A 24,578-nucleotide genomic window follows, 5' to 3' on the forward strand; every position below is an offset into this window, starting at 1 on the left:
TCCAGAACACTTCAAGAGACTATAAATTTAGGTAAGAAACCCATTTTTATCTCGTTCCCTTTGTACTAGTTCCTTTCAATTTCGAGCTTGAAATTACGTCCCAGACAAATTTTACTTCCTTTGAAAGCCTTTTATTTCCTATGAAAGATTTACTTCGAATTCACAATGCTGAAAATATTATTTTACATAGATGATCCAAAAAATCAACCACACACATCCAGAGAAGTGATCAAAACATTTACAGTGTTTTATCCACACAACCTTTCTGATAGAATTGTTCGTGACAAACTTTCCCGAGACTGCTGGCTCTGCCAGGTTCTTTGCAAGTCCAACTTGTATCTCTTTATTTAGTTTTCAGCCACCTACGAGTTCGCCAGGACTCCATTACTGCCTCTCTTGGGGCAAGATTTGTTACCTGCTACAGGCTCAAGGAAGTGACAAAAGCAAATGGAAGGCACCAATTTGGTGTTCACTGGTCTGCACTGACGAGACATGGGACCACTTTTAACAGCAGTGCTTAGAAAAACTAGTTACTCTAGATCAAAGTATTATCCGTGAGCAATTTAATTCACAGAAGAGAATAAAAATATTTTACAGAATGTTAGGATACTTCTATGCTGAAGAAAAGAGTGCATAATGAAAGATAGAAACTCGTATATATTTGCAAGTCATATGCTTTCCTTCAGAAGACCTAGGGCGGTGTTTTAATAAGTAAAGCGTGGAGGCATTCACTAGCATGGGCTCTTAGTAATCGCTGCTGAACATGAAGTGGCAGCCCAAGCACAATTCATGACTCTTATCCTATGGCCAAATGGGAACTGGAAGCAAAAAGAGTTACTTTCTTACCTAAGAAGGAGAATAGCATCCATAGCATAGCTCTCAGGCATTCCCCTAAGCTCAGAGACATTTCAAACTTAATTATTAACAACTTTGATGTTGTCATTCAATATTATGAAACTCAAGAATTAGGTTTTGCCGAAGGTTTAAACACAGGAAAAGAGGAATTCAGAAGGAATAGGCAGTTTAAAACCACTTCTCAGGGTATCCCAAACTGTCGTCACCTCCCAAAAAACTTGCTGAGTAATTGGTTAGAAGAGGAATTTGCACAAAGCTAAAAGAAATGGTAAGGGAAATCCTATACCCAACACTGCATTGCTGCCTTCTGCACCCCAACAGAAACAACTAAAATCAAGTTTACCTTTCTTGAAGCGTAGATGTCGAAAAATGGCTTGTTCCGAACGCTGAATGGTTCCTGTGCTTTGTCAATAAGACCAGTCTTCATTTTTTCATGTCGGGGAAAGATAATCTCTTTTTCTATACAGGCAAGCCGAACGTTAAAATCACAGTCTCCAACCGGCTGTCCCTGCCAAGTTCCAAAAATCAGCATTAAAAACAGACACCAAATTATTTGAACAGTAAGTTTGCCTGATGTAGCATTTAGAAACACACAGATACATTTTTTTTTTCCTTAATTGAACATACACATTTTGGTCAAGCATTTGTTTTTCAAGCCCTTGTCTCAGGTTGAAAGAAGTTAATGAAATCAAAGGTCACGGAAGGGTAAAAACCTACAACAATGCAATTTAGAGAGTTAAGCAAAACCACTGCTTCAAATGTACTTTATTGATGTTTTGAAAGAAGCATTAATTATATCACAGAATAGAGAAAATTAGAGCTGCAGCTGGAAGTCGTGTCAATAAACAGTGGCTGCAGAAACCTGCAAAACACAGGATGGCTCAGTCAACTAAAAGGTGGTAAAAGCTCTTCTCTGATTCACGGTAGCATGCTCTGACCTTTCCAGATCTGATCTGAACTAGGAACTTTACATTGCTGTTGGTACGTTTGGTGCATTGCACCAGTCACTATGAGCATCCAAAACACACGTTTGTCAGATGAATAATGGCTGATAACGGAGCTGATTGCGTTTTGAACACGAGATGGTGATGAGAACACACTGTGGGCATCGTTCAGAGTAAATGAGCAACAGGAGGCTTGGAAATTTGCACGTTAGTTTCAGTGAGGTGTGCCACGTCCACAGCAGTGAGGCACAAACTTGTGCATCCACGCTGCTACGAGCAGTAACCAGCACAGGAAGGTTATTTACAGGGGATCATCCCTCATTTTGCCATTCTACTTCACACACATGCAAAAAAACACTTGGAAAAACCCTCCCTTTCCTGGTCGACAGATATTAGGTGGATGAGACTCACCCTCCCCTCACTGGTGAGGCCTTTCTAGAGGCCTTCCTTACGACGATTCATTCAGAAATTTAGCACAGCGACTGACTTTTATTTCCATCTCCTAATAGTTAAACTAAAAGTTGAGATGACTTCGCGTGCCCCAGGAACCAGCTGAATCGCCTTCTTGTCCTTTCAACAATCCTCTCACTTCTCACATCTACTCGCAACTAATTATTTCCTGCAGCTCTGCCGATCACCTATTTTTATTTGGGAGCCTGTTGAGCAGAAGGGTGCATTACTGTGACATTACCACTCGCCTCCATCACCAAAAGGTCAGAGCGAGGCTGAGATCAGCTTATACGAGCTGGGAGAAGCCGGGTGATGCTGCCGAGCGATTTCTTCATCGGCCAAGTAAGCCCAGAAGTCAAGGAGTATTTCATTGTCCTCAAAGCACAGGATAGTAGCAGCAAGAAAACTAACGTAACGTTGAATGCAAAGCAAGGATGTGCTGGATAAAACCAACACTGGGACAGGAGGGCGGCTTCTCTGTTTATAGAAATTGCCATAATCACACAAAAAAATTGGTTATATAGAACATATTTGGCCCAAATATTCAAGTGGTAAAACCCTAGCTTTTAGCACCCAAGTAGGAGGGCAGTGTAGGCTGCAAGAAATAATTTGCAGACCTTGACAAAACCGGGATGAGATTATTTTGTGTATAAAGCACACAGTTAGCAGCTCTCCAAAAACAAGACATCGACGGATTCATAGTCAAAACCCAGGCACCAAATACTATTACATTTTTAAGCAATTCAGAAATGTTTTTATTAATTTAAACATTCCGACTTCAGAGGTTTTATTTCGGTGTGTAAGTGTCTGCTCTTCTGGGAAGGATGAGGGGCAGCACCACCTAACAGCACACGTACTGAGACGGCAATCCCTGCTCCAGACGTTTCCATCCTAAAATAAATTTGCTAGCACAGGGTAAAACCCAATTAACAAGTGGCATGTGTTTCCTGTCTATGCTAGCAAGTTACACTTCCCCCTCACAGTGATTAAAATGCATTCCAGAGCAAAATATCGTTGAGAAGAGCCTGGGGAGAGGAGTCAGCTGTTGACTCAACACCTCTTCCCGAATATTTTTTTTTCACCTGTTGAAACTCCGTGCGTTGCACTACAAGGTCACAGCTTGCAGTAAATGCGACACCGAGAAAAATCGTTTTGATTATCAGCACAGTCTCCCATGCATCCTCAAAACGTAAAATAAGGCTTCTAATGAGATCTGGAAGCTGCACAAGATTTCAAGATTTTAACTTAAAATATTGCAGTTGAGTTTCTCACTTGAACCCATAACCAGTAGGTCACACAAGAATCTAGTGGACCAAAGAAGAAATACAGCTAAACATATGAAAAAATCTGAGTGTACAACTCCTTAAACATCCATTCTCTTAAGGGACTGGGGGAAGGGCAATTTATTTACCAAAAGGAGCTAAAAATTGAAAAAAAAATTACAATCCCAACAGGGTTCCTTCAAGCAGGTGCTGGAAGATGGAATTTGGTCAGCTGTCGGGTTCTGCCCTGGTACATCAGGGGTGCCTAAATTGTAGCTTCTGCCCCTCTCCAGGCCCACAGAGACGTCTGTGTTGAAATTGGGATCTCGTGGCTCCGTGGCTATAAGGGCTGGTGAGTGACTTACACCCCTAGTCAGTAAACAGAGGAAGATGGCAGGAACCACTGAGAGGGGTCTATCAGGATAACAGGGTTTCTGCTGCATGCTCCACTTTGGGCCCCTCTCTCTGGGAAGGAGAAAGGGGGCATCTGAGCAGCTCCTGGCATCCAGCAGCTGCAAGTCGGCCTTCCTCCAGCCTCTAAGGGTGACCTTGTGGTGACAGCTCGGAAAATTTGGTGAGCTTTCCATGGAAAGTCCTTCCACAGATAGACGGACAGAGTACAGATAAAATGGGGTCTGTAGGTGCTAAATCCCATAAAAACACTTCCTATTAGAATTTGATATTTATCCAGCTTCTGCCCGACGCAACCGGAGTAAAAACAGAAATAATGTGTACACTGTTGATAAGCAGCTTGGTCCAGGACAAACCGAGAATATTTATTCTCTTCCTTTATGAGATATGGTTCAAAGCCTACCTGCCAGCAAAGCCCGTTCCGTTTGCTTCCCCAGAGCAATACCTTCACCATGAATTATTCAGCACAGACACGCATATACGTTCTGCGCACGTCCTCACTTATTGAGCCATAGCAGAACATATGTCACAACTGTCTTAGCTTTAATGATTTTGAGAGAAGAATAAAGAATAAGCACAGGCTGATATTCTACCCTGTGTTTAGCATTATTATTGACAATTCAAGGCACCCGCAGCTGACATCTGCATTTCCAGCTAAAGCCCATTATTAGTTCTCCCGTTTTCTGAAGACCCTGCAGTCAAATATTTCGCATTTAATATTAATGGCCTGGCATGTAGTTCCTCTGACTGGGGTTTTATAGATGCTGCGATTTTTTTGATATAGATAGCTCCTACGTAAAAACAATCCGGAGGTGCTGTTTCATTCTCCAAATAAGATTATTACTATGTTCAATCAGCTAACATTTTTTTTTTCCACTTCTGATGAAGTTTTCTTTTAAAAACAGGACAGAAAGTATTAGAGAACTGAAAAACGTTGGAGGATTATGACTCCAAGTTTTTTCATCTCTAATACACAAAAGATAAGACAATTATTCTGAACTGAAAACACAATTTTAAATTTGTTTTTCCTAACTTTTGTCCCTCAGATGTTCAAAAATAATGTGTTAATGGCAAGGAATTAAGCAGTTTCAAAATGGTTTCTAAAATGTGTATTTGCACCCATGAGGTACAGCGCGTGACATTAGTTCAGTTTTATTAATTCAACCAACGTGTTGCAAGAACATAATTACTATTTATATGTTGTCAGCTTATACAGCGGAATATTGCTTTGATTTTAGCATAGAACAAAAATGGTTTGGGAATCAGACTTATTAAAGGATTGCTTAAGACAAGTATTTAATTATCTGTATTTCCTTTTTCAAAAAAAGAAAACCACTAATAATAAATTCATGTATGTATGAATCAACAAAGGAAGCAAGTTTGTTTTCCATGCATAAACATCAAGGCCTAACAGAAGATACAAATATAGCTCTGTGCTTTTTTTTTATTATTATTATTATTAGCAAATGTAACTTGAATGGAACAGCAGGACTGTCAAAACTGTGACTAAACAGATAAGATCAAAACAGAAGTAGATTGTACTACAAACAGTGCTCCCTTCCCCAATTTTCTCCGCCTTGAATTGCTCGAAAGGAAATACATATTCAAGACCAAAAAAAAAATAAAACCTTATAAGTACAAGAGGATGAGAAGTACACTTCACTGGTGTAAAGGTAATACAGATAAGGCAAAGTATTTATGATCACTGCAAGTGACTGAATTATGATTCTCACCATTAACACGCTGCAAAAAAGAGGCAGACTTGGGGAAACTGGCATACAGAGGGCAAACACCTGACCCACCTCTTTGGAAAGCACAGCTCTAGCAAAGCATGCTAGAGCTTGGTAAAAGTACAGAAAAAAAAAGTAGAAGAAAAAAAAAAAAGAAAGAAAAAAAAGCTTAGTAGCTGCTACTTTGGGAACAGAGATAGCTCCATCCAATTCACTGTTTGACTGCATGGACAGTGGCTTCATTTAGGATCTTTCTAATCCTTATAAATCCTTCTGAGCCTTCAAAAACAAAACTCAGTCAGGGGATTTTTACTGGGGTGTAAATGATTGAAATCTACAGGAATGATGTTTTGTCTAGACTGGCTGCCTCCCTCACGTATTTTGAGGAGTAGATGAACTTCACATCTTTAATTACAGAATTAAAAGTCAGAATTTTAAAAATCCATAGCTGTGAGAGAGGTTCTCCATAATCATCATAGGACATTTACAGACAAAGATTTCACACTGTCTTCCCGTGGCAACATAAATTGAAATAGCCTAAATTCAGCACTAAGTAAACTATCAACAAAGTAAAATAGTTAACACGGGGCTCTACTGCTTCTGCTTTTTGTGTTCTGAATTTTCCTCGTGCTGTTGTACAAGCACACAGTTTGGAGACATCTTAATTGTGACAGCTACTACATGGTCCAGTTAATTCCAGTTATTCTTCTTATGCTCCTCTCTCCTCATACTCTTTCCAGCAGCCACTCAGTGATTCATCACAGGGACACTTACTGTTGGCTTTTACAACAACTGTGATGTTGAAGAATTATCATTCCTGTTAGTTTAAAAAAAAAATGGGAAAATCTCACAACTTGGAGACATTCTTCAGAGTATTTCATACTTGAAAAGATTGCAGCACTGAATTTTTAGGATAGAAATCGCTTCGTAGTATTTTAAATTAAGACTGCCCATTAGAGTAAGCATAAAGTCTCCTAAAAAAATAATAAAAAAAAAATAATCAATCAACAATCAGCACTGGTTCATGAGGGTTCTCTTAAAAAGGAAGTCATATACTTTTCCTAACCCATGACAGAATTAAAAATTAAATATCTGATTATTACATATTTTACACTCTTAAGACTTGTAAAAGATGTGTAACTTTAAGGACACCATTTTTCTGAGATACTTAGCTCATTATGTGCATGGTTAGCTTACGAATAAGAAATACTAATGAAAAGCTATCATAACTTCTTTCAACCGAAGGTGTTTTTCTTCATACTTGGTTTAAGTAAGAGAAATATTCTAAACAGGATGAAAATATGACCTTCACATTCTCTCCTACCACAAGTCCTACAGCAGATAAGAGCCACTCAAGTTATTCAAACATACTGCGAATGGAACAGAGGATATTAGAAAGATACTGCTTTCACCTTCATAAACCCTATCCTGTATTATAGTTTTTTGTTTGTTTTTTAAGTTCTTTTCACCTAAAAGCAGGAAAAAGATAGAAACACAGGAGACAGGGCCAGAATGTGTAGAAAACTGTAGAAAACAAAGTGTATAAAAGGAAAAATTAAAACTAAGTTAGGGAAACAAGGCCAACCATTACATGGTTCCATGTAATATCCTTCCATCCATCTCCTATTTTGCCTATACTTCTTCCTTTTCAATAATATATTGGAAAAAAGCCCTGTGTTAGACTTCACTGTCTTCAATACTGGAAATAATAATGCCACTGGGAGACCTGCCCCACTGTAAAGTTTTTCAACACTTTGAACTTCAGTTGTGATCACTGCCAGGGTCTGGAGCGATCTGAATATTTGCCTAAGACAGAAGTTGGGTCCAAGTCTACTTGGCAGTTCCTATGGTAATGGCTGTTACAAACTGCAAGGAGAGAGACAATTTTTCTATTTAATCATGTTACAGTTCCCAACACAAGAAGATAAAAATTATTGCAAATAAAAAGTGAGGATTTTTTTTTTTTAAGGTTGAAAATATGAGAGAGAGAAAAAGCAGGTTAGTAAAAATACCGAGAAAATTATTTTCATTTACAGCACAACTTTAACATCCCGGTCTCAGGTTGTAATTGTCTTAGCAAGTATTATATTTTGCTGAAGAACTATCACATCAGAGTAAATAAGAGCAAAACCTACATAACCCACACACCTGAAAAATAGAACGGATTTAATATTAAGGCAACTTCTACAGCTGCTTCTGGAAAACTACTTGTGCCTGTATCTATCTCTCTCCCAGGAGCAACACTTCATGCCTCTTCTCCTGACAATTATACCAGTGGTAATCTGCTATTCAAAGGGTTCTCATGAGGCTTGCTTCATACGAAGGCATGGAAACACTTACCTTTGGGAAAAAACAAGACATGACAGAATTTAATACAGTCCCTTTGCTTTTATATAACAGTCCAATAAGCATTCTCAGTTTTGACAATTGTGAAAAACAAACTACCTTCACTGCGGTTTGTAATGCCCCCAGGGTTAGGAAAAGGAGTATCTAACTCAGAGATGCAGGGGAAGGGAAAAATATCACATGTATTTTTCACACAATCCAACCAGAAAGTAAGAGTCATCCTTCAAACTCATCACAAAGCAAAGGAATGGTTCCTGACGGCAAGCAGCTTATTAGATAAAAAGCACATAATGAGGAACAAGGAAACACCGAAGATCACCCTGGTCACCACTCTCCAGCAATAATTTAATTTTTGCAGGCAAAGAGGGAGTTTTAAAGAGCGATGCAAAACTGTGCAAGAATGTTACCTTTTGGTTGCATACAGACTTCTCCCAAGCCCGAGGAGCAACAGGGAAGAAAACAAAACTATTGGAAGTTCACAAAATAAGTGAAGATATCTGCACATTTTGCTGCTCAGACATACACGTCAGCCTTTTAATAACAAATAAAAGTGATGATCAACAGGGAATGGGGATGAAATAGGGAAGACTTTGAAAAATACAACTACTCAGTATACATCTATCCATCCATCCATCCACCTCCACAGACCTCAAAGCTCCCCCCAGCATTCCCCTCCTGTATTGATTCTCCATCTTACAAGCTCTCCTAACCCACTATTTGTTACCCTACCTATTCCCTAACACCACCCTATTCACGTACCCCTTAAAAATACTCGAAGGGACTACACTATGTTGCTTCCCCTGGGCAAGCTGTCCCTGCTCTCTACTCAACATCCAGTAAAGCCGCATTACAAAATTCAGACAAGAAGGAGAAAGCAGTGGTATTAGCAGCTGTGTAACACCATGAATTCAAGCAAGAGATCTGAAAATAGCAGAAAGAGGCTCTGGAGATGCCCGAGTACTGCAGATACAGGCAACCTTGCACATCTTTCTCAGTGTTTCACCAGAAAGCAACGTGAGGTACAAGAAGTAGATGCTCTGTGGTTCATTTACCTGAAAACCTCTTTCTGCCTTTGCTGTGATGGGAAGATGTACATACAGGTTTTTAGAACATAAAGCAAAGACAACTTGCAGACATGAGGTATGTCTCAGCAAAATAAATAAATAAATAAATAAATAAATAAAGGGAAGGATTTGACACTAAACACATGCACAGCATCTGCATTTTCCAGGGCACTATTAGCAACAAGAGTTATTTAAACCTGTGCTTTCAAGTGATACCATTTGAGAAATAACCTCAGAATTAGAAGCAACAGTGGAGAAGTCACTGGCAGTCAGGTGCATTTGTAAATGGAAAAGATTATGCAAGGAAGTGCTCGCATCTCTGAATTATGCCCTCAGAATTTTCATAGTGTATTTTTAAGATAAGGTTACCAGACTAATAAAGCAGAGACAGCATGTGTGGCGAGCTCTGCAGCGCTTTAAAATTAGCTTTATAGCGGAAAAGTCAGACGTGGTAATATTTTACAGGGATTTGAAACAAAAATTTTTCATGCATGAATTCAACAAACCCACCACTGGCTATGGGCAGGATTTATGGCCAGAATGTGCATGTACAGTGACAAATTTAATCCAACAGCTACAGCATTGTTAGACATGACAGCCACAGGAATCTTGATCTTGACTTAATTTAATGCTCAGAGTTTTCAAAACTTTCATCAAAACTATCTCCTTTTTAAACATCAAAATAATTATTCTTTTTCAAGCCTTCGATCTATTCTTACCATTGCAATCTGCTCTCAGGAAAACTTGGCTAGAGTTTAAAAATTTAAAGGCCAGGGTTAGAAAGAAAAATAAAAGTACAATTCTTTTTCAGCATCTTTGCTAAGAATCCATTAATTAGATCCTACATGATGCCAGAGTACTTTTTATTAGTTAACTATGGAAAAAACACAAACAGTTGCTTAACTTTAGTGTTTATACATCTACATGCAGCTACTGAGTACAATGTAAGAAAAAGCCTGTCAAAGCAAGGTTTTCCAGAAGGAGCTGTCTCAGAGATGAGCAGAGAAGGAAGACATTTTCTTTTGTAGGTTGTTTCTGATAACGGGGATTTGGATTTGCTTGTGTTTACTTCTGGGACTTAATTTTTCTGTTGTCAGCATCCTCTATTAAACTAGAATCACCCACCAGATTTGAACATTTTACAATTCAGGTGAAAGAGGTAATACTATACAACTACAGTTATTACGAGCTTATCTACATATAGCCAAAATACAGGAAACTGGACAGCACAGTACCTGAAGTACTGTGCACCTGGATTACTGCGTTCAGCTCTGAGGCCCCAAGCACACAAAGGACATGGACTTATTTGAACGAGTCCAGAGGAGGGCTACAAGGATGGCCAGAGGGCTGGAGCACCTCTCCTATGAGGACAGGCTGAGGGAGTGGGGGTTGTTCAGCCTGGAGAAGAGAAGGCCCCAGGAAGACCTCACTGCGGCCTTCCAGTACGTAAAGCGGGCCCACAGGAAAGCTGAGAAGGGACTCTGGCAGGGAGTAGAGCGATAGGACAAGGCATAATGGTTTTAAACTAAAAGAGAGTAGGTTTAGATTAGATATTAGGAAGAAATTCTTTATTCAGAGCGTGGTGAGGCCCTGGCACAGGCTGCCCAGAGAAGCTGTGGATGCCCCATCCCTGGAGGTGCTCAAGGCCAGGCTGGATGGGGCTTTGGGCAACCTGGGCTGGTGGGAGGTGTCCCTGCCCATGGCAGGGGGTGGGACTGGGTGGGCTTTAGGGTCCCTTCTAACCCAAACTTAAAGTTTCAGTACCAGCACCCTGCCCCTGGCACAGTTTCATGTATTACTATAGATGTGTGTAGCCTCTAAGAACGTGGTTTTGAGAGATAATTTTATATACACTGAGGTGGTTTTTGTTGTTGGGTTCTTTGTGTTTTGTTTTAAGAAAGATCCAAGCAAAGCAGAGAAAAAAAAAAAAAAACAGTAGGGATTGCTCTGGGTTTCCTCAAAGAGTTGAGGCTGAAAGGTTGACTTACTTCATTTGCATGTAGCTTCCTTTCTAAGGATTTGCTTTTAGCATGTGGGATGAAAGCAGTGATACAGCAATGTCATATTTTGAGTTGCTATTAATAATAATTAACATTATGATTCAGACTGAACAAAATGACAACAGTCTTTTTTAATCTCCCAAAGAATTTGTTTTTCCTGACATAGGCGCGTCTTGTAGCACAACGGGATGACTTATCATAAGCTTCTGGAAACTGTATGTCACACAAACAAGGATTAAAAAGAAACAAAACCAAATTGTTCCATCAAAAACCATGAAAACTGACTTTTTCAGTGGTTACAGGTGATAAACATCACAATTAGATAGAAGATTTATCCTAGAAGATGACAGCCAAGAGATTATTTCCGTGTTTTCCCTGAAAACTCCAGTATATGTCTCTCCCAATCACTGAAACCCATTTTTTTCCTTCTTCCTAAGACTTGTCCTGTCTACATACTTAGAGTCAAACGCTCAGAACATACTCCAATCAGTCTATTTTCTTGGTTTCTTTCACCTCTTTCTAGAAGGCTGCTGTAGTTGATTCCTGATACACCACAGCAAAATTGAGAAGCTGAGTAACAATAAGCCTCACCGATACCAATATGATTAAAATTTTAAGATGGGTCTTCTTCCACTTTCTCATCTCTAAATCTTCTCCCTTGTTATTCTCTTTAAATTGTTCCAGAGCCTCACCATTATGTTTCTGTTACCATTCTCTCCTGATGATCACATCATCCTTACTTGCAGTGGTTTCCTCACCTTTTCTATGTCAAGCTCAGATGAAATGCTGACCAAGTCTGAAGAAAGATCCTACAACGTACTGAGACACTTCACTCAGTGATTCCATGATCTTCTCCCAAATCACTGTATTGTACACAAAATTAAAACCCTTATCTTTATTCCCAACTGATCCATGCCAAGCAGACCACTGCTGCTCTTAAATCTCATTTTAATATTTGTCTCAAAGAGGTAACTTTTCAAAATTCCCTGTCTCAGACTGGTTCCCTTGTCTAACTGCTACACTTCCAAACAACCATTTTAAGAAAATTTAGTCCCCAAAAGAAAGGTAGCAAAGAACTAAAATAAATACAAGAATAGAGTACAGCCCAGTTTTGAAGCATGACAATAGTGCTGGGTGAAAACACTGAGAATTGTCCAAAGTGGTATTACAGCAAATGACAATTGGAAAGTTTAAATTATGACATTATTTTGCTGTGATCTAAAATGTTAATTCCATGATTTTTCTCTGTATATGTTAACAGCCTTCGCTGTACTATTTACAGCCATCCTGAGGGGCGCAAGTTGACGTAATTCTTACTATAAATGTATCGTGCAATCTGCAGAACTATCTACTACCTTACTTCAGCACTGTTCTGTATTTCTGTGTTGGTGCTGGTCATCCTAACGCAAATTCTCCGCGGTATTAACAGTGCACAAAATGTCTTTGGGACTTAGTGTAGAATTTGTGAATTTAGTATTTTGGAAGAAAACTTCTGATAAAACCCAGAAAACTTTGTGCATTTAGCTAGTGTAGGAAGGCGTGCGTGCAAAATAGGTTGAATAGTTAGGAATAAAGTCAACTGAAAGTACCTCTAGATCACTAGACCTGACTTAAATATAAAGTTTGCCTGAGCAGACAGAAGTGTTCATCGGCAGCTTGTATTCACATTTCCCCCACTGCAGTGCAGCACCTCCAGCAGCAGAGCAAGCAGAGGATGGGATGGGGATATGCTGGACATCTTGTCATTTAGATGATGGCCGGTGAGTACGGTAACCCCACTACTCACCTTCAGAAGAAACAACTACTTGCAAGATCCAAAGCAGCAGCGCAGAACCCCTGAGCACTTTGTGTAGCCCTCTGCTGCTGAGGGGGTGCTTTTGGAGTGGGGGTTGGTTACTTGCAGGGGGGTGTTTTGTTTTGAAACAGAACTGGTGTTTTGTGTAATTACTTGATTCGAAGCTCTACCAGGAAAATTACACGATATGACTTACACACCCTAAAAAAGGAACTAATTCTTTCCTGCCAATTACAAGTTTTCAATACATTTACCTCTCTTTATGATAAAATTCTGTTGACCACTGCTTGCCAAGCCAAACATCCTCGGGTGCCCAGTTTTGTAATTAACTATCTAAAATTAACCTCAAATCCGCTATGGTTTTTAATCTTTGTGGTAGGACCATTGCTAATGAACTCTTGCAGCTGAAGCCCTGCTTGTACTCATCCTGATAACATTGTTTTACTTTGTCCTTGACATTAAAATTGTATTATATGCTAACCAATTCCACAGTCCCAATGTTATAAAAACAAAGCAAAACAAAAACATAACACTAAGTTTAAAGCATTTACAGGCCTGCCCAAAAGCAGACTTTCCTCAAACCTTAACAATCCTCTGAAAACCCTCACCATTTCTGCTGTTTGTGAGGTAGGATTCTTCATGTTAAGTTTGGACATTTCCTACAAATGAGAGTTTCCTTCCCTCACACCCCCAAAAAAACATTGCACCAAAATATTTACAACTTTGGTAGGACAGCATATGCCAAACTGAGGGCAGACTGTTCATTTCTTACCTTTCCATTATTTTTCCCAGGGAAAGTAACAGCAGTGAGTGGCAAGTTAGACATTAAGAGTAGAAATGAGGAACAACAAGAAGGAAAATAAACATGGAATCACGGGTGGTGGAACAAGTGGAAAAAAAAAAAAAAAAAAAGGAAAAATGACTATGCTTCCCAACATACCACCATCATTTTTTTTTTGTGTCTAGTACCATGGCTCAGTCTGTAATTCCCCCAATTTCCACGAAATTCCCCCCCATTTCCAGGAAAGCAGGCTCCAGCACACCTAACAGTTCCTTTGGGAAAACAAGTGCCATAACTCTGAATGCCCCCCATTCTCCTCCTTTCTCCCAGCTTTTAATTCCAAGCACAAAATCACATGGTATGGGACATCCCTTTGGTCAGTCTGGGCCAGCTGTCCTGGCTGCATCCCCCCAGCTCTCAGCCTCCTCACTGGCAGGGCAGCACGAGAAGCAAAAAAGAGTCAGACATTGTGCAAGCTGTGCTCAGCAACACCTGGAACACTGATGAACTGTCAACACTGGTTTGGTAACAAAGCCAAAACACAGCACCTTATCAGCTACTAGGAAGAAAATAACTTTATCCCAGCAAAAAACAGCACACACATTTTGTTTTCACAACATTATTTTAAAGATATATGTTTAAATTGATCCTTCCTGAAACACATTTTCTTTTCCTTACACATAACTAGAGAAATCACCAGAAAATTTATTTCATAAGTGGTAACAAGTGAAATATACTGTCGAGTTTAGTTCTTCAAATAAGCTTCAAATAGGAGGCCCTTTCATAAGGCCATCTTCAAATTTCACATATATCATGACTTTGGAGGGATAAATACAAGAAATTAAACCAAAAAAATCTACAAAGGTAACATACAATAGCCCTTTGGTGACTTTCAGCCACTTACCATATTTGAAAGCTGCTGTAAAAAAAAAGTTTCTTGTTCTCCCCATTTTTCAACAGTTCTCTGCTGTGACCAGATTTGATTTCTAGCTGTCAAAGCAGGCTTCTCCTTTTCCACAACGTTTTTCTTTCTCACATATTTGCCCTACAGCCAGCATAAACAGGAGAGTCTGCTGTTGAGCACAACTATTAGAGGACCAGATGCCTGGTTTCAAAGAGAAATTTGAGAAGCAGGTGATGGAGTAGCCTAGCAAGGAGCGCTGTGATGCTCGGGTAACATGTATGCCACTGACAGGCTAGCTTCTCCATCCACTCTCAGTTTTCACTCTCTATATTTCAGACACGTTCTAGAAATGGGAAATTTTCACACAGTGTTTAGCAGACTGTTTCAAACCACCATCACATGGAAATGAATCAATGCCTATTAGCAGGCTGCTTTCGATCTTAATTCTGATGCGCTGCATTTTATTGACCTGCAAAATACCCAGACACTTTTGGTGCTAAGGCTTATTCTCAAGCTCTTAAGAATACAGATGAGATTAAAACAGAAATGAGAATCAATAACTAATGATAAAACCAATAAAACCAAAAGTACTTACATTAAACTTAATAATGTCATATATCAAGTACCGAGGAACAACCTGTCCGTTAACCTTGTCAATGATCATTTCCTAAAACAAACAAAAAGACATTTAGGTTTATCTCATGAATACAAAAAAATAGTTAGCACATTTTTACCTAGCATTTATATTTAGTGAGTATACCTGTGAGCATGATGTAATTGAATAATGGCCACATTTTTATATCAAATATATTTTATAGTATGTCAGCATTATAGAAGTATTATTGCCCTAAATTCCTCATGAAGCATTCAGCAAGAAGCCAAGGAGCTGTCCTAAGGTTCCACGTTTTGATCTGCAACACTTACCCATTAGTTTCTCCACAGCTTTCAAAATCATTACTTTCCTTGAGAGAATAATGTGTTTTTAAAAACCTCAGTAAGAACTGCAATCCTAAATCAACTAACCGATTTTGGAAATCTCACCTACAAGAAGAACCGGTAAACAAGCTAAGAACAAGCATTAACATCCATTTTCTATGTTCAGCTGGGATCATTTCACATTAGCTGTGTTCTAAGCAGCGGTGACAAGTGAAATTTCTTTGAATGTTGCATTGTGACTCAGCAGTAGGGTTCCTTCAAATGGAAGTATCACAGATAGCATCTGTATCACATGAAGCTTGTTACAATTCAATAAATGCTGGTAACCCATCTTGAAAATACCTCGGCAAGGAGAAAGTCTACTAATGATCATCATACAATAAATATATGTACCTTAAATGCTGACACATCTGTACTCAGACTTGGGATATGAATTAGACACAGTTTATTAGTTGATTAAACTAATACGAATGATTTACTTTCATGTAAATTAGTCACGATTGAAAATGGTAGCAGTCAACCAATTGGTAAATCTTTCTCAGGCACAATTTTGAAATATTCACTTCTCTAAATAATAAAATATTATATATGTATAAAATATTAAAAAATAAACAAACTATTCACTTCTCTAAATACTACGTGTCTTCCTCCATCCTGCTCTCCACCACCCAATTACTGGTTATTAAGATACTTGTATCTAAGGACTTTTTGCTGCCAATAAAAAAAAAAATGAGAATTCCAAATTCACATACATGACATGAAACAATAAAAGATAAAAAAAAAAATAAAAATATTTCACTATAACATGACAAAAACAAAGCTATGCACTCAATAATTAATCCCAAAGAGAACTTTACATCAACTCAAATTCATTTAAATGTTCCCTGCTAGTTCAAGAGCATTTTTGTTTTACAACTTTGTAACTTCTCTTAGAGTCCCTAACTTCCACAAAGTGAACTCTAACAAGATTTTCATTGTAAGATTAATTTTCAGTCTGTGCACATACCAAACTTCTTGAATTGTACCTAGAATTTAATCACATTTGGCTTTAAAAAAAATAAGCAAGCAGTTTGAAAATGTAAATTTGTTTCAAAGTAAATACAAAGCTTGAGGCACTTAAAGCTTAACTAGAAAACTCAAACCTATTGTTCTCAAATAACAATAGGGAAGCAGAAGTTGTCTTTTTTTTTTTTTTTTTTTTTTTTTTGAAATCTCATCTTTTATAAAGTGAATACAGAAATGGAGATTGTTTTTTCATGGCCAAGCCCGAAAGATACTCTGAATGACTAATCTGAATGCTGCAAAGCTAGCATTTGTATACAAAACCCTGAAAAAATGCCAGGGCCTGGTATGAAAAGATTTGAAGTCTAATTTTCCAAAATCTGAATCTCTGGATATCCTTTTTAAAACTAATTATAAAATACAGCCAAGAGGACCATGTGTGATCTTTAAGTTTTCTCTGGAACATTTAGTTTTAACTCACAAATATATTTAATAATAATTTTTTTCTCTACTTCACATGTGTATAAACCTTTTCACCCTATTACAGGTTAGGCCAGCCTCCTTTTGCCACATTTCCATTTCTTTTCTTCCTCCTCCCTGCCTCTTGTTCTCTGTTCAGATCCTGACTGAAATCCCTACTACCAAACGCAGGGTAACGCGATGTGCTTCGGTAGCAGAGATGACAAATTCCCGTCTTGCTCATCTCCATCACGACACCGGCGTTGGCTGCTCCATTAGTTACGCCAATATAACTGTCATAAGGCAAGAGCTGCAATGTGCTCATAGGAATGATTCAGATTAAAAGTACTCTAACACATCGTTATTTAAGACGCTGATTTCAGAGCCTTTCTTGAAATTGCAAGAATTGAACAACACCTCAGGGATTAGATCTCAGAAGCAAGTTCATGGAAATATGAACTATTTGAAGAACTCATCAAATTCAAACTCACTCATTCTGATCTGATTAATAACCTGATACTATGAGGCTACATTTAAGCCGATTTCTAGATAACTAAAATCTTCAAATGAAAAACATTCACATAGCAACATAACAGAACACAAAACTATCCACAAGATACACCTGCACCCGTGCACTGCCTTTTATATACCCTGTGTAGGTTTACAGGCACTGTGGGGTGTTTCCATGTTACCACTACTAGGAAATCTGATTTTTACCACTTGCTCATTAGCTGCCACTTCAGATACTAGCTTAACCTGCAGGTTTGCAGAAGGAGGTCCAATAACCAGTTTCTTTAATGTAATCTGGAAAACTGTGCTGGTGTTAATCTTCTTTTCTGGTGCTGCAGTGCAGAGTCTTACAGCTATCAGAAACAGCAACTGTGCTAAAAGCATGGAGCTGGACACAAACCAAAAAGAACGATGGTGGACTGACAGCTCAGGGAACCCCCCGTCTTTCCATGAATAACTTATCTAGCAAGCAACTTGGACTTAAAATAATCCAAAATTTGATCACGAAGGAAAGGATCTCATCTTACCAGTAACTTACAGAATGTGCATTTGGTTGAAACAGAGTATGAAGTCAGACCCAATCACACATCTGTTTATTGCTCCTTTTCCTCTTATCCCTTGCCTTTCCCTTTATCCATCTACCTTCAATACAATTCTAGCCACTGCTGTCTTTCAGGAATACAAAGAGCTTTTAAAAAAAATAAATATACTGCACAAGATGCCAGGTTTTGCAAACTCCGAGTTGTAAGCTGTGCCATTCCTGACAGAGCTTACAAATACACAAGGTCTGTACTGACACAGGAACGTGAAAGGTTCTCACCCTACACTGACTGCAGTTCTGCAGGACATCATCAGTGTGCATTGCTCCCCGCGTTCATGCACCCAGTAGGTTTTAAATTAAAGCTCTAGGAGAGCCACATCCATCTAGGACGTCACATGCCAGGCACTCCACCAAAAGGACATAAAGGGCAGAGTGGCTGAAACCTTCCATTTATTTGACTTGAAGACAAGGAGGGTTCAAGGATGCCAAAAAGGCATCTGAGATTGATGTACATTTATGATATATAACAACATGTATGCCTATACCACTGTTGCTGTTTTAAAATTTAAGTAATATAACATGACTTAGTCACATGGGCTGAACTTTTGGGTAGACCTGTGCGGTGTCAAGAGTTGGACTTGATGATCCTTAAGGGTCCCTTCCAACTCAGGATATTCTATGATTCTATGATTCTATGACAGCCTTAAATGCTTGGAAAAACAAACAAACAAACAGAAGTGTGTGTGTGTTTTCTGTTAGTACTGTTTCTAAGAAAACCCTCACCCAGCTGAATTTCACTGCATGTTCTGCCACACTTGTGAGCAGTTTTGAACACCCAATGTTTTGCTCCCAAACACAGATGACTGACAGTTAGTTTTATTTGTGAAATGATGGGAATGTCCTGACAGCTCAGAGATCACATCTTATCTCATTAGTTGAAAAAATGCTTTTTATACACTTAAATATACAGTGTATAAAAACAGTTTTATATACTGTATATTTAAAATGAGCCCTTGTTCACACAGATATTAAATAGCAATTCAAAGGAAGAAAATATTTCAAGCCTAAGGACATCTCTGCATTATCTACTAAATTGTTCCAAAGCTGTGTACAATATCAAAAAACTTTTTGCAAGTAACTAGCTTTCTTGCATGGCAGCCAAAACTATTGATGCACTTCATTCGTTCCCTCAGACTGTGGTAGAAAGACAAAACATTTGGCTTTCTAGAGGAATACCTCATATTATGCTAGTCACCTGTAGGTAGTGTTCAAATTAGTTTTAATGAGCTTTGCAGAAAACTTTCTTCCATGCCGGAGGAATAAACACAACTGAAGGACTGGAGATGAGCACGAAGTATTGCGGAAAATCTCTCGTCACCCGAGATGTAATTGATCACAGTAAGAACTATTCGCAAGTAATTTCAGCTTGAAGTGAACCCTAAATGCGTTTGAGATTCTCAAAGACAACCGCATGAAAGGCTTACATCAGAAGCCTTAAAGCAAGTTAAGAGTTCACTGAATTCATGGAAATTACCAAAGTTTTATGCATTGTCGCTCTGAATAAAGTTGGAGAGACTACTTAATCTTTTGTATTCTGAACACGTGCAACTGTTTCACTGCATGGCACTGATGAGTTAGAATTCGTCTATTTTCTTTTCTTCTTTCTTACACTTTCAGGATTAATCCAGTGCAATGCCATTTGGGCACTTCATTCTATATTATCGTTCTCTGAAAGCAAAAAAGCTACTTCAAGGAGAGTAAGTATGAACTATGTCAACCTGTAATTAAAGAATTAATTCCAACAGTATTAATTAACAAAATATGTTAATGCAAAAAAGCCAAATTTTTCTTCCCATAGATTAAGAAATCATGCATATATTCAGAGTAAAGGAACAGTTATGAAAATTATCTCTTGGCATGAACATTAAAGAAATATTGAATTTCAAAGTTAAGCTTCTGATACTTCAAACAGTAAACAAGTTCTAGCATCAGACCTGTTGAAAGGAATTGCAATTGAAAAGAAATATATTCCAAACTTTTTGTTTTTATTATTATTATTTAACTGACCACGCAAAGTAACTTAAAAGTCTGCACTATGGAAGTGTTTATCCATCCAAAGATTTTAGTTTTATCTCAAGGTCCATTACTCAACCAAGACTTCATTTCATTTTGCTTTTTACTTTATAAAACAAACAAACAAACAAAAAAACAACTAGTTTTATGCCAAGAGTGAAATATTCAAATAAACTTTAACAACCAAACTTTTACAAAGCAACAAATTAGGAGAAGTTACAGCTCATACCCTAGGTAACTGTGAATGTGTGATGCAACTAATGACTGGCTGTAAATTCTTTCAACTTCTTTTATTCTTAAGAGACAAACTATAAACATGGGAGTCACAAAATGCCAGATCAGAGCCCCTCTCATATGCCTCACAGTCACTGCCACGTTTACATAGACACCAATATATGTGCTCCCCTGCCATCCACCATATGCATATTAGCCCACTTTAGTAAATCACCTGTTTTAAGACACAGAAGAGAGAAGCCATGCCCCTGAAGAACTATTTAAATAATCCTTTCCAAAGACTTCCTAATAAACCAATTGCTACAAAGCAATGACAGCAAACTATTTGCTCCTTTACAATTCTGTGGTGAGAGACAATGAAGTCAAAGGCAACCTATAATTTAACTCCAAGATAGATGACTTGCCCAACCTCAGCCTGAAAACTTCACCATATCTCAGTAATAAGGTGCAGCTCTTACTCCATGAAGTCTTCATTTCTAATAAAACTCTGAGTCACTTTCCTCAGCAGGAAAGCACTGCACAATTCAAGGTGCCTATAAGGAAAACAAAGGCATCATATGGACAGAACATACTTTACAGCTTATTCTTCACTGGTTTATGACCAGAATAATGTGAAATATATTTGTGCAGTAAGCTTTAAATTCTCAAAACCATCTGAAATCTCTCCCTAACTTATCAATTCTTCCTGTACCTCCTCCAGTGGCAGTCTGGCATTGTAATTTTCCTTCTTAAAGGGCAATTCAGTAGAATTTCTTCCTGAAACTATTAAGGTCCTTCCCAGACTCAGGTCCTACAAAAAAAGTACACTTTATTCCGTGTATCAGCTGATCATTATTAGCAGGATGATTCTGCACACATAGATCTTCATCCATTATAAATAAAAATCTCAAATCTTCTCCTTTCTATCTCAACTTTTGTATGCACCTTCTTTCAATCTCCTTTTTCTCTATAGGCATCCATCAAAGCTATTTCATGGACTCCTAGCCAGTAACACCTGAAGATTCTAATCAATGTCAAAAAGCAGATTTTTCCTTTTAAAGATACTGTTGGTTTAAAGCTAACTGGGTGTTCACCTCATCGCAAAACATCTGTCATTTCAACAAGTTTAGCTGCTTGTGAAATATGATTTAATGAACTATAGCTATGGACTACACTTCCCCCTCCCCTCTGCCCCAAAGTCCTGGTATAGCAAAGTACTTTAATAAAGCATTGCATGTGTTATTTAGCCGTGCAGGCTGAAAAAAACAACAGCTTCAGAAGAGCAAGTTCCAGTTTTTTCTCATGCTTCCCTGTATGCTTAGAGAGCCAATGCTTTCTTCAACCTTGGGATACTCCTTCAACATCACAGCTAAAGGGTGAGGGAAAAGAAAGAGTCCAAACCCTTGGGCTCAAATGTTTTGGAGAGTGGTGAGCTGAGCACTCTCACTCCCACTGACTGTCTTCTCACCTGACAGGTGAAGTCAGTGTAAGCAGAGCTCTGAAACATGTCCTGACAGAGTGTTCATCCTGTTTAGCCCATGGGCCACAAGGGGCACATCGCTGAAAGAACTACGTGAAGTGTACTGACCACAGGCAATTTCAGCAAGGGATTCAACTGCAGTTTCAGAAGCTCTGCTATCATCCACAAGCATTGTTTGGGTTAGGAATTAATAATTCCTAGATGGGAAGAATAGGAGGAACTCTCTTCAACAAAAGAGGATTGCAGCATACGGACACTGGCAAGCCATTGCTTTTTTTCAACAGCTTTAGAAGGAGCAGAAAAAAAATAGTACCCATCTTACCTCAACAGTATGGAGCCTAATGTATGGCATTAAGAATATTTTGAATATCCTTATATACGCAGTTAGGAACCTGCCTGGCTGTAGAGGCTCCTTCCAGACATGACAGCTTGTGCAACCCCTTTTGAGCTGAGAACATCATATTTACCACAGTATGCTCTCAATTTTTCAGTAAAGCAAAAGGCAGTGGGAAGTATTCCATTACCTGCTTCTCCGACATTACGTTTATACCTTGCAACAACGCTCCTCACACAGAATTGAAGGATCACAGAATATCCTGAACTGGAAAGTGTTGTGACCCACAAGGGCCACTGAGTCCAACTCCTGGCTCTGCACAGGACCACCCAAAAACCAGGCCATGTGTCTGAGAGCTTTCTCCAAACACTTCTTGAACTCCATCAGGCTCAGTGCTGTGCCCACTGCCCTGGGGAGCCTGTTCCAGTGCCCGACCACCCTCTGGGTGCAGACCCTTTCCCTAACCCCCAGCCTGACCCTCCCCTGTCCCAGCTCCATGCCGTGCCCTCGGGTCCTGTCGCTGTCCCCAGAGAGCAGAGCTCAGCGCCTGCCCCTCCGCTCCCCTCGTGAGGGAGCTGCAGGCCACCATGAGGCCTCCCCTCAGCCTCCTGAACAAACCAAGGCTGAATAAACCAAGGGACCTCAGCTGTCTGACTCATATGTCATCCCCTCTAGGCCCTTCACCATCTTCATAGCCCTCCTTTGGACACTCCCTAACACCTCTGTGGCCTTTTAACACTGTGGCGCCCCAAACTGCACATGGTGCTCAAGGTGAGGCCGCACCAGCGCAGAGCAGAGCAGGACAGCCACTGCCCTCAGCCAGCTCGCAATGCTGTGCCTGATGCACAGATCCATTTCCATATGCTTCCCATGTGTATTCAGTAAGACACGCCAGACACAAAAGTGACATTTAAAGTATACTGACAACAAAGGCCTGAGAAAGGAAAGAAAGTAACAGTGACAATGACAATATGGCCTTCCATACGTGAAAGGTGCACTGAGCTTCAGAAGACCAATATAGAAGAGCAACCCAGATATTCAGCATTTTACCAAGCAAGAGAGACAGCAAGGTAGAACAACTCCACTGCTACTGAAACACGATAAGAAAGTGCATTCATATACCAAACACCTGCCAGGGTAGAAGAGCTAATGTCGTTCTTTTCTTCTGCTAAAATAGGGAGGTCGAAGAAGAAATATTCTCTTCTTGTGGCTACTGTACTGAAAAGCTTAGCAATTAAGAACGCTCCAGGAGAGCTTTTTAGCAAACACAGAGGTTTTACAGCTTGTTTTACAACTAGCTAACAAAGTTCATTAGCACATTTACATAATCTAAATTAGCATGACTGCTTAGAAATGTTTCAGTCAAACAACTAAACCATTTCTAAATTAGTCATTAATTCAAATTAGTTGAAAATAGAGATGACAGAAGCAAAAACATAAGTTTACAAGTCTATCAAAATATCAAAATTTTATCAAATTTTACAAATATTTACATTAACTGGGTTAAATTCACTATGTTTACCGAATCAAAACATAAAGCTATAATGAGAGATGATGTTCTGCATTTATTTCTTTAGATTCTTTTCAAGCTTTTTCTCATACTCAGAGAATGTCATCTCAATACCTTGATTTATTTCAAAGACAAGTAAACAGCTCCCCCCAGAGCAGTTATCATTGCTATTCTGTAGATAAAAAGTGACTTATGAACAGCATGATTCCCACATTCAGCCAGTGGCTGAATCTATTACTCCTAAATCCCATGATTCACTGATCCAAGCCTAAAAAACTTGGTGCTGTTTCTGAACAAAAATAAATTGCTGAAATCATTACAATTATTATACAGTACGCTCCTTACCCCATCTAGAAGAGTGTTTGTTAGATGTGTCCGAAGATCTTTGCGAAATGGAAATTCCAGATTAGATACGTGAAAAATTGAATTGTCTCGATCAATCATGTAAACTTCATTCTTGCCATCAACAAGCATCATGTACCTGCAATGACAGTGTTAAGATGTTAAAGATGCATCCTCTAGATCTATTTAATTTATCGTGTTGAAAAACAATCCTGACAGATGTTATAAGAGAGCATTTAGAAAGGAACTTTTTATAGTTTAAAATTGAAACTTATTGCTTCAAAAAAGCAGTTAGTTTGATCCAACTATCACCAAGAAAGTTCAGAATAAAAGTTTAAAATATACCTACATGAATGTCACTGTGTAAAGATAAAATTAATAAAGAATAGAGATTTCAAAACACTCTAAGAAATGCATGAGGCTAATTCAGTTAGATTTAACTAAAAAACCTTTCACTCCAATTTTTTTTTTTTTTTTATTGAGTGGGCAAGAACTTTACCCATTATAAATCTGTAAAGCTTAATTCAAAGAAACATCTTTTCCTGACTATCCAACCCTGCAGTACTACAAAGTCTCAGCCAGATATCAAACCTCTTTTCATTAAAGCACTAGGAAGTTAGATAAGGAACATTCTTC

At 38.7% G+C, this 24,578-nt stretch overlaps 1 protein-coding gene across 2 annotated transcripts in view; it reads right to left on the reverse strand.

Moving 5' to 3' along the window:
- Positions 1-24,578, reverse strand: part of RNGTT (RNA guanylyltransferase and 5'-phosphatase) — a 179,383-nt gene that overhangs the window by 106,496 nt on the left and 48,309 nt on the right. For both annotated transcript variants that reach the window (XM_084284969.1, XM_084284970.1), the window contains exons 9-11: positions 23,946-24,081; positions 15,138-15,209; positions 1,199-1,363 (exon numbers count right to left, since the gene is read on the reverse strand). In XM_084284969.1, coding sequence (XP_084141095.1) covers positions 1,199-1,363; positions 15,138-15,209; positions 23,946-24,081 — 373 coding nt within the window. The remainder of the gene's footprint in view (positions 1-1,198; positions 1,364-15,137; positions 15,210-23,945; positions 24,082-24,578) is intronic.

This window comes from Netta rufina (assembly GCF_964035555.1).
Source record: "Netta rufina genome assembly, chromosome: 3".
Taxonomy (NCBI): Eukaryota; Metazoa; Chordata; class Aves; order Anseriformes; family Anatidae; genus Netta; species Netta rufina.